This window comes from Glandiceps talaboti, chromosome 4, assembly GCF_964340395.1.
Source record: "Glandiceps talaboti chromosome 4, keGlaTala1.1, whole genome shotgun sequence".
Classification (NCBI taxonomy): Eukaryota; Metazoa; Hemichordata; class Enteropneusta; family Spengelidae; genus Glandiceps; species Glandiceps talaboti.
This window is the reverse complement of record NC_135552.1, coordinates 24,269,759-24,285,903: the sequence shown is the minus strand read 5'-3', so window position 1 is coordinate 24,285,903 and position 16,145 is coordinate 24,269,759. Positions and strand designations below refer to the sequence as shown.

Below are 16,145 nucleotides of genomic sequence, written 5' to 3'. Positions count from 1 at the left end.
AGTTCCCCAGGTTGTTCACTGTGGTTTCTGTACCAGATGACGGAACACACTGATAGTATAGAAATACATTGAAGTTATACCAAATGTCCTTGTCTGTTACTAGCATTCTCAAACCTTATTAAACCTGTTGATACTCTATAGACTTTAATAATGTATATATCCTGCATCTACTATGAATTTCATGGTGGAGAAATTACTTGAAACGAAAGACATTTATCTTTCCAGAGAGATGTCTTGAAGACCATGAAGTAGTGATGGAAGTATTTCGCCCTTGGCCAGAAAACTCAAACAACAAATTTGTATTCAGGAAAAACTTCCTGAAGTACCAGCTATTTGAGAATCCATCTGTAAGTATCTTGACTTTAATACAATGCTTGTCTATAAACATGCGTCTTGTGTATTTTGGAAAAAAATTGGGTGTCATATATACTACATACATTTGTACAGTATGCCATTCAAGATATTGCCCAAATGGCTATGCTATTCAAGATATTATCCAAATGGCTATGCTATTCAAGATATTGCCCAAATGGCTATGCTATTCAAGATATTATCCAAATGGCTATGCTATTCAAGATATTGCCCAAATGGCTATGCTATTCAAGCTATTATCCAAATGGCTATGCTATTCAAGATATTGCCCAAATGGCTATGCTATTCAGGATATTGCCCAAATGGCTATGCTATTCAAGATATTGCCCAAATGGCTGATGAATTTTCTCAATGTGGGAGATTCGGAATAAAATTGTATTGGCATAGTGTCAGATAAATTAGGCCGTCCAACCTAAATGCCTCATTAGACACAGTCATTCTATCTTGCCATAATTTGTTTCAGTTAGAAACATCCAGGATACTTGCCAGACTAGTGAAGCTTAAAGTTATATATATTGCCTGTCACTATACTTTGCAAGGAAAAGACTATGTTTGTCAAAATTATCATTTTGTTAGATTTATTAGAAACTACTGAAATTTTCACCATCATATAAAAATTCACTTGGCATGTAATAAAAATACTACATCCTCAATATTTCCATGAATATGAAATATGGGCATGAGTTTCAACAGTTTGTGATACTTTCTTCATTCTTGCCACATATAAGAACATGAATTATGAAATACTTGTTCCCCATAGACTACTTTTTTTGTTGAAAATTTGATGAAAATATTATATTAATGTCCATGCATGTATACAAGTCCAGATGCACATGGTTTAATGGAGAAAAACATCAAAACATGTCATAGGTCATTTAAAATGAACATTGTTCACCATTCAAACATTCCAATAAGTCATGATTAATGTACAAGTGGTTGGATATAGACACATGGTATGTAAAACATCAAAATGTGTTGTGTAAGAGGTGTTAGGTCACACTTTAGGTCACACTTTAGGAAGAAAAGAAAAGTGTGGGAGTAAAATGCATAAATAGGGAACTTGCAATCCAGACTGAGCATGCTCAGAAACAAAGGACTATGGGATTATCTGTGGTTATTGTAATACCTAATCTGGAGCTACTGATAAAATAACCTCCCACACTGATCAGGGTGACTATGAATTGATTATTTGTGGTTACAAACAATATAACATTATTGTTTACGGTTAGTATTTATTTTCACATTTCCCATGATGCAACATTCAACATGGCAGGTTTACAAGTGCCCTATTAAAAACCTACTTTAATATGTCTGAATTGACAAACTACAGAGAACATGGTTTCACCTTTATTCATGTTTTGCTAAAAAGAATAGTGTCCATTTGCATGTCGTATGATAACAATTTTGATAAATTACTTTCACTGGATTACATAAAAAATAATTATTAGTGCAAAACCTCGATATTAGTGCAATGACAACAAACATCAAATTACGGTTTTACAATCTTTATTTTGAAGATTTAAGGGTTATTGGTTCTCCGTTATGGAAATATGATTTCCTTTGCCCATCCTTTCGTTTGCAATAATAATTTAGTGCCAGAAATTATAAACATAGAAAAAATATTAACAAATGTACAAAATATCAAAATGTACAAATCAAGAAAGACAATTAAACAATTTCTGTCCAGGGCCACAAACAATCGTTCTCTTAAAGAAGTATCTCTTTGAAGTATAGAGAAAGGGAAAAAATCCATATTTTACTCATAATGGCTGTGCAGTTTGTAGATGTACCTGGCCTTTGTTAAGGCACTCATGATTGCTGTGAGGTTTGTAGATGACCTGGCCTTTGTTAAGGCACTCATGATTGCTGTGATGTTTGTAGGTGTACCTGGCCTTGGTTATAGCTACTTGTTCAAAAACACAGGAAAGATGAAGAATACTGATATGGTCTAGTTATGAAAAGTGATGGACAACACACCCACTCACTTTCTATAAATGATTCAAGGTGACACTCATTTTATAGCAATCATGTAGAATTGTCATGTTCTATCAGCCTTAAGATAAGTGTGGATGAGAAATAGGCTACATATCCATTCACTGTAATCAGTCAACTTTTTGTCAGCTGCCAATGTTGATTTCAAATTTACTACATTGGAAGCATACAGAATAGACTTATGACTAAAGAAATTGAACCTGTGTTATTTTCCCCTTGATTTTCCCCTTGTATAAATTGCACAGTGTTGCATGTCTTTACTTTGGTTGTTACTGGTTGTGTTGTACAGTGAAGATGAAACTGAAACCAGCAGTTCATTGTCATCGTCGCAAACCACGGCCTGTTTTAAGGCAACGTTCTTAACGAATAACTCTGGCTTGCGAGAATGTTCATTGTTTGACACATCAACTTGTAGGAGTGTTATTCAACTCTGCAGAACTTGTGCAGCCTCCGCAAACACATACACTTAGAGCATTCACATTGCAACCTCTATACTACCAGGTCCCTAATTATCAGCTGAGTTGACTGGTGCACAGTCATGGTTCAAATCTTGCCCATATATATTAGCAATTCAGAAATAAATGGCAGAAGCAGGCTCAAATCTGTGTTACCTACAGATTCCAAACCAGCCACTCTAACCATTCAACCATCATGACTCCACAACCAGTAATGTACAGATTACAAGTCAGTCACTCTAACCATTCAACCATCATGACTGTACAACCAGCAATGTACAGATTATAAGCCAACCACTCTAACCGTTCAACCATCATAACTCTATGTTAACTATGTCAACCATGTTATTTGTACATGTACCAGTATGTCAAAATGAACGATTATCAATCCGTTTTCGTATTCATGCATGTACTTAAGAAAATCAATGTTTGTCCAATTTATTAATCTAACAGCTATCATAACAGAGATATATTGCACTTTTGTCAATTAAACACATGCAGTCACTGTAGTATAGAATTTATCAGCAGTGTAAATAAAATATCCAACAGATCATACTGTTAGAATGTTGTTCTTTGATAAGAATTAATATGTACTGATGTGACAATTTAAACAATTTATGGACATTAAATGAAATCAAAACAAATTTACCAGTTACTCTATGCACTGTTACTCTTTGACCAGTATTTATTTAGGACTAAACAATTTATGGACAGAATAAAATCAAAACAAATTTAGGATTTCTTGTCAATAGTTCATCCAGTGTGTCATACAATCATGTCAATATGAATTTACTCTATACACTCTTACTCTTTGATCAGTACTTATCATGTACATACATGGCATATATAAATGGGTGTAAGGAAATCAAATTTAGTGGTAATTTATCCAATATATTAAAATGTAATATCTACAATTCTGTACTCAATTATAGGTTTGTACTGTATATCAATTAATTTTTTGGAAATAGTGTCTGTGAAATTAAAGGGGCATTAGTTGAGTTGATATGTTTTGTGAGTAATTTTTGCTAAATACTAGAAGGTACTTGATGTTTATATATTCTACATATTAAAGTACCATTAGCTATTGTCAGATTCAACCTGGTATTCAGGCAATTTATGAAACGTTTCTGATGCAATGATATGATCTAGTATATACACATACCCCTGTTATCCCATTAGCTGTACTAACAACACCAAAGCATAGGAGGCAATTGCATCAACATTAACATTGTATGGGACAGTGTTTGTCTACTAATGTATTTTTGTAAACCATCCATTCAGTAAAACTGATAAATTCAGCTAGTGCCATTTTAAACAAGTCCAATTTTTGACTAGCCTAAAAGAATTGCGTCAGATACTTATTTATAGTGGTAACCATGATGAATGTGTTTGAAAAGAAATGTTAAAAGTCAGCTATGTTTCAATCCCGAGTCCTCACATTTGTCTTATCAGTAAAGCCATGAGGAATCATTCTTTATTTCGGGATCAGTTTTTCAATAGCTTTGCCAGGCAACTGTTTTCATAGATTAGAATCCTAAATCTTAAGTAGCCTTTAAGAATAAGAAGCAAAGGTATTTTAAAGATAAAATGTGACGATACTGCTTCCCCTTCAAAATAGTAGTGGAGACTTTGAAGATTTTCACAACCAAATCAGACATACCCTCAAACTCTGTCTATGTCTATTGTGTATATTTTGTACTCTCACTTTAACCAAATGAGTTCTACTATGCCTGGAGAGTTGAAATGAATACATTTATCATTGGTATTAGACAAATCCCAGTGGAGTACACCATTCCAGGAATACCTGGAGAGGATCTCCAATGCTATGATGTAAAGAAGTAGAAATACCATGGAGTACGTGTTTGATTATCTATCTTTTCTTTGCCTTGCAGCAATTCTTTCCATCCCACATGGCAATAAATAAAGATGAGTTAGAAGGCTTGGCAGATGATGTAGAAGAAGCCAAGAAAATTTTGTTTGAAGTAAGAATACTTTAATATTGGAATTGTATGCTCCTCAATTTGGAAGAAGTGGAATATTTGGAATAGAAGTGTATGGTAGTACAATAAATGTAAAAATGTAATGGTAGTTCATTTTACACTCCCTGTCTTATCATTCACTTTATGATACAATGAATCTGAGTGCATCCAGATGAGTTTGCAGTTTCTTCATCCCACTTAGAAAAGCTAGGACTGTACACACTCCCTTCCCTAGCTTGTACATCCTAAGACGATAACTAGCACTGTGTGGTAGTACATACAATAATTCTAGCTCAACATACTGCCTTCCCTTTGACAGTGTGTACGTTAATAAATGGTACAATGACTCTAAACTGCATCCAGACTTTTTGTAGTTGCTTCCTCCTAGTTAGATATGACTGTCAATACCCTTCAAATAGTCTTCAGTAGTTGTGTGGCAGTCAAGTCATTATAATATTAATAATTCACATTTCCATCACAACCACCTACGGAATCGGGGACATAACTACGAAATTGTGCAAGCTAGGTATGAATGACTCCGGGGGGAATTGACTCTCCTGAATGCAAAGTTTAAAAAAATAACTTTTTTTCCTGGAACAGCATTTCCCTTTAAACCACAGACCATCGTCTATGTTTAAGCATAGCATATGCCACAGAAATAAAACTCTTAGACTCTCCATGTTAGTTGTTCAAGAAAATCCTAACCCATACACAGTTTAAATCAAGATGCATGCAAATTTTTTCAATAGAGAACAAAATGATGTCAAAGTTTATCCATATTCAAAATGTCTGCCAAACACTATCATGTAGACTCTATGGGCAAAATAATAGGTTGACAATTCCCTGCAAAACTCGGTGGCAGGCAAGTAAGTTTTTAGTCGCCAGAGGGGATTTATATACATTGAGTTCCTTCTGTGCGTCCGTGCATATGTGCATTCACCCTCATATCTCTGGCATGCATCAACCGATTTCAACCAAACTTGGCATAAAGGTTATTTGATATGATATGATAAAGGTAACAAATACTACGTGAGACATATGCATGCCATTTTCTTTTACAACTGAATCAAATATAGCCATGTTTGTGATAACCAAACAGATTTTGCCTGTTATCGCCACAAGTTTGATACATATGAACATCATTCAAGTGTCTACCCTCACATTATCATCAGATGAGCTTTCTAATGAGACATTGACCTTTGGCCTTGACAAACAATTTCAAGGTGAAATGACCACAAATTTTTCTTTTTATGTTAACTGAAGAAGTTGAATAAACAAAGACTCCATTTTAATGTCTATTGCCCAAAAGTCAGCTTTATTTTCCTATCTTGACCTTGGCCTTTGATCTCCATATTCGAGGTCAAATAGCAAATTGCCAATTAATTATGAAGTTTTGTATCTCGACATATCATTCTGATTTGCACAGTAACTTAGCCATAAAATATACAAGTTGGGAAGTATGTGTTCGATTGAAGGCTTGTTATAATTAGTTCAAAGTGGCCAGGAACAAGCTTTTATTTGGCAAACTTTTGGTGGCTTCAGATTCTTTCACTTTCAAACAAACTGGTCTCATAGGTACATTCTACTTTATGAGTTGCTCACTCTTTCAATGCCATTGGTGTAGAGGGAAAATGACATAGTAAATAAAAGTGAACACCTGTGCACTGACTACAGACCGATGCCAACTACATACAGTATTAAATATTTTATCACCTGTTTGTTGTCATGGGAATTAATCTTGGTGATTTATCAACAAGTGAAGTGTAACGAGAAGAGAAGGTTCGACTGAACGTACTTCTTTAAACTCTGAATTAATTTATCACTGGCCAAAACGGCTATTATTAGCTCAAGCCAATGTAGCCTGAAAGTTTTTTCCTTTGCCAATTACACAGACATGGCTTCCAATTATAACTTTAATAACCATACCAATTCAATATAAATGGTAACATTGTAAACCATCTCGTCCCCATTTCTTATCAGTGTCTCAACAAGCCAAGTGTCTGTATTATATCTGTAAGGTAATACCATAGTAAATGTTTCCACAGTGACATCTTTCAAATGAAAATAGATGTACAATCCTGGATGTCCTGCAGTCATTTCAGTATCTGTAGGTTTACCTATTATACATAGAGACATGATTTACGTTTGGTACGGATGATTAGTTTTTGTTGGGAAATGCTAAAGGCTATTGTAAAAACTATCTTATTCTGCTATCAGGTTTAATACAGTAAACTACACAATGTACTACAACTTTTATATATAGGAAGGTATAGGTACCAAGTAGAATTCAAGTTGTATCTATCAATATATTTGCCTGGATTTATTGATTGTATTATATGTTTGATATGATATATATTAAACATATCTTCGTGTTCAAGGTTTAATTTAAGATGGTCATATGGATGAGAATGGGTATTTTATTGTGGATTTTAGCCGGGTTCACCCATCTGTCTGAACATTGCATCAATAATACATTTCTCAGACATGCAATATCTCAAACTTAGTACAAAGGCGACATATCATAAGGAACATACTAGTATGCACATCACTTTGTTTTGTCAAATATGCTAATTTGACTGAATGGCAGCCATATTTGTGGTCAGAAACCAATACTTACTGTATAAAACAAGAATTTTAATACATTGAGATTCCCAGCATTCAAGTGCCCTCCGCCCCATAGCCTCTAGCATGAGGTAAAATACTATTGCACATACTGAGAATGAAGTGACATTCATACACCTTATCTGTGCTTTTGATCCCAAAACTTACTGTAAAAAAAAAGCCATTTCAGTATGTTCTAATACAGCAAATATATATTTTTGCAAGTTAATATAATTTATGCAACATTGTTAAATTTTCATAAATTTTGTTCCTTTGATTTATTATATCTGCAGAGACTTTTTTTGAATACAGACCGCATCCCAGACATAGAAGGGCATCTTCAAGGTAAAGAAGCTCATAAGAGAGGATGGAAGAAATCTTTTTTCTTGTTACGGGGTTCTGGAGTGTACTTTTCTACAAAAGGTACTTCAAAGGTATGTGAGTCATTTCTCAATACTCAGATGTAATTATTAAAGTGATACAACATGAGTTTATAATGACGAATACATTCCTCATGGCTCTAAGAATCAATAGGATAGTAAAATTTAGTTACCTTGAAACAGTAAATTGGAAACGAATGTGACATTTCGATCCATCTACTAAGGATCTTGATCACACAATGATGTAATTATTCAGTGTTCTTGTCTCTCACCATTAATGTCTCTTTCTTATTCTGTCAGTTTCAGAGAGAGACATTATTATCGCTGAATATTTAAATCATTGCTCAGATTCAGAAAGATCGAGACATTAACCCTGACTATTTAAATCATTAGGTGATCATGCAGGTCCATCCTATACAGATAGAAATGTCACATTCACTTCTAATGTACCATTCCAAAGTGACTAATATTATTTTACTGTCGGTGACTATACATGTGGTCGTTTTTATATGATCTCTCTGACTCCATCATATAATGAAATGTCTTTCTTTAGTATGACATTCCATTCTTGCCGCTGACAGCAGTAGTTTAATGCTATTGGACCGTTGATGTGTTAACATGATGATGACGTTATCATATTCTCACCTAGTCTATCTGCTAGACCTCGGATGTTCTTCCGATACAATATGACACATGACCGAACATCGCTATCGTTCACTTATAGTATCGAAAGAAAGCCCAAACATCTAGCAGCAAGACTAATTCTCACCTGGCTTCCATTAAGACTGGAGGGGCCTAGTTGAGTTTGTAATAAACTGAATGAATCACATAAGTACTACCATCTGTCAATGTGTGATGGATTTACTACTGACATATGCTGTTCACCCTTTCCTTAGCAGGAGATTTAGCTAGATTTTCAGCCAAATTTGTCCATTTGACTTTACGTGGAGAGAGAGATTATAGAAAACACCCACATGTATAGTTACTAGTCTTGCATTACTGACGTTGCATAATGTAGTGTTAGCCTCCCACTGTATATTACATTGTATGACTCAACCTACAAGTCTGACATTTATAAGATATCGATGGAATCGGTTGAAAGCCATGTAAAATCACAATTTCATATACCCCTTAGGCACAATATACTTTATAATAATTGAGAAAGTATAGTATATGAGGTGATGGAATTTCTTTAACTGAAAATTGTAATGATTGGAATATTAATCTTTTGACTTGTATGTTGTTAGGCCTTAAGAAAGTTGTTTGGTTCCAGTTACCCAACCCCACCTAGTTTTTTATGCCGACCCTAAAGTTTTTTTACATATTCGATAAAAAAAAAAAATAAAATCGTAAAAATTGTGAAGTCTCGCAAGAAATAGTGGATGCGGAATCTGAAAAAAACAAACTGTTCTTCCAATCTGTAACGGCCATATGGAAAACAACGGAAACATAACTACCTGAACTAGACATTCACACATGAAAAAAAAAAGTAAAAAAATAACATAAAAACCTACCTACCCCACCTACTCTAAAATTGAGCGTAATCGGAATAACACAATTTTGTATATATATATGGAAAGATATACATTACCATGCATATAAAATGTGTGAAAATATCAAGTCACAATGTCCATGACTGTAAAAACTATAATTTCAAATTGTTTTTAATTCTAATATTTTCATCATGCAATTTTTAAAAGAATGGCATGAAATATATCTAGAAATGAAGTAATTTTTTCCAAACCTAGATTTGAGATTTTTGACCTTTCCATCATGATGACATTATACATGTATGCACTACAGATGGATATTTTCTTCAGTTGTTGCATAACTAAAACAGTTTGTTTTGAGTAGAGTTGTTCTCAGGAGAAGAAGAAGAAGCTGCATTCAGTTTTTCTTACAAATGCATCTCCAGGGAAAATACTGCAGTATCCATGGCAACATTTCAAAACATTCAAATTGTTTAATCAGATTATTAGAAAGGCATAAGCTTCCCATGTTGACATCATTTAGAGCAACAGAAAAAGCATGCCTGACAAGACGGATGAGAAGAGAATAGTCACGCAGTTATCAATGTTATATCACAATCACAGTCTTATCACAAAACCTTTACAGAAGTCCCATCTAGACAACACCTCCAGTATATTATTGACAGATGTGAGTCATCACACACAGGTTTTGTCACGCAATGATGCACTGCTTCAAATTGACGCCTAGAAGAGCGTAATCACTAGACTAGGTGAAAATGAGGTGACACTAATAGTGCCAATGACATCATGCCATCCATCTTACACAACAGACAAATAGAGACACATATACAGATACACATACTGAGACATACATGTACACACATGCACTAACATGTACACAAGTGCAGTATGCATGCACATACTTACGTATGTACGTACGTACGTACGTACGTACGTACGTACGTACGTACGTACATGCATGCATGCATGCATGCATGCATACATACATACATACATACATAGATACAGACAGACAGACAGACAGACAGACAGACAGACATACATACATACATACATACATACATACATACATACATACATACATACATACATACATACATACATGCATGCATGCATGCATGCATGCATGCATGCATGCAGCTGTTTATGTCTACACAATTGTCTACAGGAAATAACGATTGGAATTAAATGTGACAGTTACTTAAAATGCATATCTATATAAGAATATTTTAATTCTAGGTGTAAATAGTTAAAAGACGTGACAAATTGATCATTAACTGGGGTCCAACTGACCAACTTTATTCCTAAAGTTGTTAAAACAAACAGCGTAGTAGTTTTGTGTATCTGATAACTGTACAACAAGAACAGGAATGGTAATTTCAAACTATAACCCGTATATACTACACAAAAAGTAAACACACATGTATAGTTTAAGTGACAGCCTCTGTGAAGTGAGGTCCAGTGTTCTGCTAAAGTCAACATACAAAATCTACTGACACAACACACACTAAAACTTACCCAGGAGTAAAGTGGCATCAACATAGTATGATAGAGGTGGTGGTTATTTTTATTTCCAGCAGCACAAAGAGGTAACTGAAGATTGTGGGGTTTTATGGCAACCAAAAAATGATGTCATATAAATAATAAGTTCTTGTACCAAAACCAAGGGTTCTAATTACTTACTAGTGATGTTTTACCTGTTGTGGTTGATACGTTTAGTCAAACTGTCCTTTTGCTAATTGCTAGACTGCCTAGTGGCCTGTTGACCTGGTTGACCTGTTTTAGTATTGTCATAAAACAACAGGCCACATTACAGCACCATCCAAGACACTCCATACTTTTCAGTGCATCAGCTGAAATCTATGCTCTCGCCTTTAAGAATACATTTTAGTGGTCCAGGATGATAATTATGATATGAAACAAATGTATAAATCAGAAAGATAAAATTACAGACCATGCAAATTACAAGCTGGAGCATTATAACTAAATATTGATATATCTTTCTTGCTAGAGTTATGAGTCTAGATGTTACCTGTGCAGTATTGAATCATAACAGAAATCTTGAGAGTCAATGCCATGGATAGCACTAGACTATGACCAGTATGTGTAGCATATTGCCTACATAACATTACATCAGACAGTCTGTGCCATTTGTAATCATCTAGTTAGAGTGTTGATTGATTCTAAATTTCAATTCTGTAACATCATCAGATCCAATTTCGCTTCCTGCAAAGTGATTCATGTCCTGTACGATGTTAATGTCATTCACCTTATAACACTGACAATGTTCATGATGAGACAGAATGCATGCATGTATGTGATAGTCTCAAGAATGAACAAGGCTACTTTGCATAGCTGAGAAAAGTGTATAAACAAGTGTCTTTGACAATCAAGAAATATAGTCAGAACTGATGACATAGACATGGATTGTTGTGATGTTGGACATCTTGAAAATAAATCCTATAGTTTCAGTTCAAATGAGTACAACTATAAGCTTACACATAGTAATAGTATCTACTGGTACATGTTATCTAGTATTGTGTTGACAATGATAACATAATCCAGGATATCATGCTACATAACTCTTCATAGGAAGTCACTTTATTTCAACTTTTTTGCTACTGAAAGTATATCTATTTCAAATTACAATGATGACTGTACGGACATCTTCCTTACTATGTAACATCTAATAACCCTATTCATTTTGTGTAATCATACTGAAATAGACATACCGGTATATCAAATTTCAGTCATTCTTCACAGTGAGTGGTCATGAGTTGAACTATAGGTTAGTCTGTCATTATCATATCAATTTGTAGTTTAAGTAACACTTTGCCCTCTGACCTTTTGTCTGTTTGTCAGACATTTTGTGTCAAAATGCCTTTTGAGAGGACAAGATTTTTTTTTAAACTTCAAATTCATCTCGGCTCAGGCTTTGCATAAAAAATGAGCAATTACATGAATAGATACCGGTACTTATACTTTAAAAAAGCAATGAAAGGTATTCTGTTTTTCTTTAGCCACCCTTCAGGTGTGTGTTTGTGTGTGGGGGGGGGAGGGGGAGGGGGGAGGGGGACTATTGTAATTGGCCTCCTCTGACCATCTGCTACACAAATATATGTAATATGTAGAAAAGGGTCTGTTGACGTTTGTTAATAATTTCAAGAATGTCTATTAATTACAACTCAAAGTTTTTATCAATGTAGTTAGCCCTTTGTACATAAAATAGATTGTATAGATTGTCATTTATAGTTTGGCTGGTCGTAGAGTAGTGATAGAATTAAAACAGGAGAGAATGTCACAGTCAATTTACTATGCTATTCGTTATTGTAATGAGGTGATACACATTGCATACTGATTTCATGTAGAAGTTATATATATGTTAAAATTTGATTCCATGTTTTATATCCTTGGGGGAAATTAAGTATAAGTAAAACCTTTACATGAGTTACCACCAGCTACAACTCAAATATTTTTTATAGCACAACTGAACTGAGATTCAGCGTGCTATTGGCATCAAGTTTTGTCTGTGTCTGTGTGTGTATGTATGTATGTATGTATGTATGTATGTATGTATGTATGTATGTATGTATGTATATATGTATATATGTATGTATGTATGTATGTATGTATGTATGTATGTATGTATGTATGTATGTAGAAATAGACTGAAAAAATATTGGTAGTAAATACATTTGCATGACACAAGTGCCTTCAGTGGGCATGGCAGTGTATACAGTAACGGTTATATCCTAAGTTACAGCTTGGTTTCTGGTCAAAATCATGGTATAATATCTAGGAAACTTACCGGTCCCCATGTCTATATTTACTCAGTTTACTAGAAAAAAACAGTACTTATCATAAGAAATCAATTTGAAATGACACAAAACAGTCAAGTAAGGTTCAAGCTAATATAATGTGACCGTTGTTTATTTTTGTTTGCTACATACACTCTTGTCCTTCTACTCCCATGATTTTTAGAAGATTTAATCAGATGATAAGCTCTTGTTACCAGAGTAAAATACTCCCAACAACGAGAAATAAAAAGGCTAAACAGTTTAGGAGACAGGCCATTAAAATGACTACAGTTGACTTTTGTTACTGGCCCTTTTTCACTTGTAATTGGCAGGTATTTATATGACCTCGTACTCTATAAGAATTACTTCTTTGGGCAATAAGATTTCAAATAATCTATATTATGGCACTATGTAAATGAGTTCGACAGAAATTGATGGGTTTTTTTCCTGAATGTGAATAACAGTACTAGTTTTATACCTACTAGCTTTACAGTAACAATTTATACCTCATAACAGGTCAGTAAAGTGTAGATCTTCTATATACCTTTACTCTGCCAATGACTGAAGGCTGTTAAATCAATTACACAACTCATGAATCCATGAATGAATGAAGCTGTGACTGCCAGGCTTATAGTCTCTTGTGGTTTTTCTTTTCATTCCTGTTTCAGGAAGCTAGACACCTACAATGTTTTTCCCCATTTACTGGCGTCAACGTGTATCATGCAATCAATGGAAAGAAACACTTTGGGGCACCATCAGATAGTGTTTTCTGTTTGAAGGTAAGAACTTTTACATATATTGTTATGGGTATTTCCCATTATGTGGGATTTGACCAGTGTACAAAACTGTAATGTAGGTTTTAGAACTATGCTGTAAATACAGAAACTACATGAACTCGATAATAAGTCAACTTATTGACTGATGTTTATATATAACCACACATATGCAAGCCCTCCCCCTTGTACACATCGGTGTGCAAAAACACACACACACACACATACACACACACACACACACACACACACACACACACACACACACACACAGAGGCACAGGCACACATACAATATTTAAGCAATAAACCACCCCTGGGGATGGTATACCAAGAGGTTTTGACCAGTGAACGAAATATATGCAAGAGCGATAGCGAGTGCATATATTGAGTTCACTGGTCAAAACCGAGTGGTATACCATCCCCAGGGGTAGTTTATCGTTATTATATTATACCAGTATATTGAAAATATCGGAAACAAGATAAGACGCAACATTTTCTGCTTTCATTTGCGCCCCCATCCCTGCACGGACTACAACGTTCTAGACGAACAGTGAACATCAAAATTTGGACACATGCCAACTGTGCATTATCGCTCATTTTAGACGCGCTAGTTCGATGTCTAGACCAATCAGATCTCACGATTTGTGCCATCAATATACTGGTATAATATAATAGCTAATCATTGGTATTTTAATAGTTTTAGTGAATATAATGTTGATTGGCTAATCAAAAAAATAAAACTCAAGTTGCAGCTAGCATAAACAATTATAGTAAAAAAATCATTATGGAATGCAGTGGTTAATACAGAAAGTGAAGGTTTTGGAATGAAACCAATTTTGGACTATTGCACCAGTATATTGTACTTCTAGTGCTAAAATTAGCCTGTCTTTGATTAATGTGCTTTGCAGATAGTTCATATACAAAATGTATGATATCCTATAGTGACTGCCCTCTATAAATATTTATATGTACATCCTAGAACTGTTTAATACAGTCTTCTGTGAAATCCCTGTCTGTGTGTTTACTCTAATCTGATATTTTAGCATTCCAGTGGGTGCAGTCAGTCAACATTTGTTCACTGTGCCCACTGGAATGCTAGTAATATCAAGAGTAGTGTAATTGTACAGTGTGCATACTGTATTTATTCTTAATTAACTTAAACAAAATGTTCCCACATGGGAAAATACACATGTGTGTATGATGTATTGTTTCCCCAGATGAAACTACATGTAGTCAACGTGTAATAGATCATGTTAAGAGAGAGCTGTCAGTTTCTATACACATGTTCTCACTGATGCATCTGCTGAATGTAGTAATTTCCAAAAACCTTGCCCTGTATGATAAAGAGCTACTTTAGTTCAGTTAAACTGAAAGATTTGGTACACCATATTGTTGTTACTTGCTATAAGCCACAGCAATGTGGAGCACCCACACACCATCTATCAATCTTAAATGTGGTATGAGTGTCTAGTACTTACAAGTGACAGCAACATGGAGCATCCACACATCATCTTTCAATCTTAAATGTGGTATGAGTGTCTAGTACTTACAAGTGACAGCAATGTTGAACACCCACACACCATCTTTCAATCTTAAATGTGGGATGAGTGTCTAGTACTTACAAACGACAGCAATGTGGAGCAGCCACACACCACCTTTCAATCTTAAATGTGGTATGAGTGTCTATTACTTCAGAGGACAGCAAGGTGAAGCACATGCACACACACTGAATTTTCATTTTAAAGTGTGGTACAAGTGTCCAGTACTTCAGACGACAGCAATGTGGAGCACATGCACACACACACACACACACACACACACACACACACACACACACACACACACACACACACACACACACACACACACACACACACACACACACACACTGAATGTTTCAGCTTAAAGTGTGGTATAAGTGTCTAGTAGTTGAGATGACAGCAAGGTGGAGCACCCACACACTGAATCTTACAGTTCAAAGTGAGGTACAAGTGTCTAGTAGTTGAGATGACAGCAAGGTGGAGCACCCACACACTGAATCTTACAGTTCAAAGTGTGGTATAAGTGTCTAGTAGTTGAGACGACAGCAAGGTGGAGCACCCACACACTGAATCTTACAGTTCAAAGTGAGGTACAAGTGTCTAGTACGATGCTGCCATTTAAAGTCAGTTACTTTGGCCATAAAGCTGGGTTTAGACATTATGTCTTTGATGGAATATTAATTATTTCCAACAAATTGATATTTTGTTTAACCACCAAATCCCAGGTCAGTCACTAATCAACTATGTAGGATAGGTAAGGTCA

At 34.9% G+C, this 16,145-nt stretch overlaps 1 protein-coding gene across 1 annotated transcript in view; it reads left to right on the top strand.

Moving 5' to 3' along the window:
- The window catches only part of LOC144434369 (growth factor receptor-bound protein 14-like), a 45,884-nt gene that overhangs the window by 21,652 nt on the left and 8,087 nt on the right, over nucleotides 1–16,145 (top strand). The window contains exons 5-8 of the mRNA XM_078122820.1: nucleotides 226–347; nucleotides 4,712–4,801; nucleotides 7,693–7,833; nucleotides 13,735–13,845. Coding sequence (XP_077978946.1) covers nucleotides 226–347; nucleotides 4,712–4,801; nucleotides 7,693–7,833; nucleotides 13,735–13,845 — 464 coding nt within the window. The remainder of the gene's footprint in view (nucleotides 1–225; nucleotides 348–4,711; nucleotides 4,802–7,692; nucleotides 7,834–13,734; nucleotides 13,846–16,145) is intronic.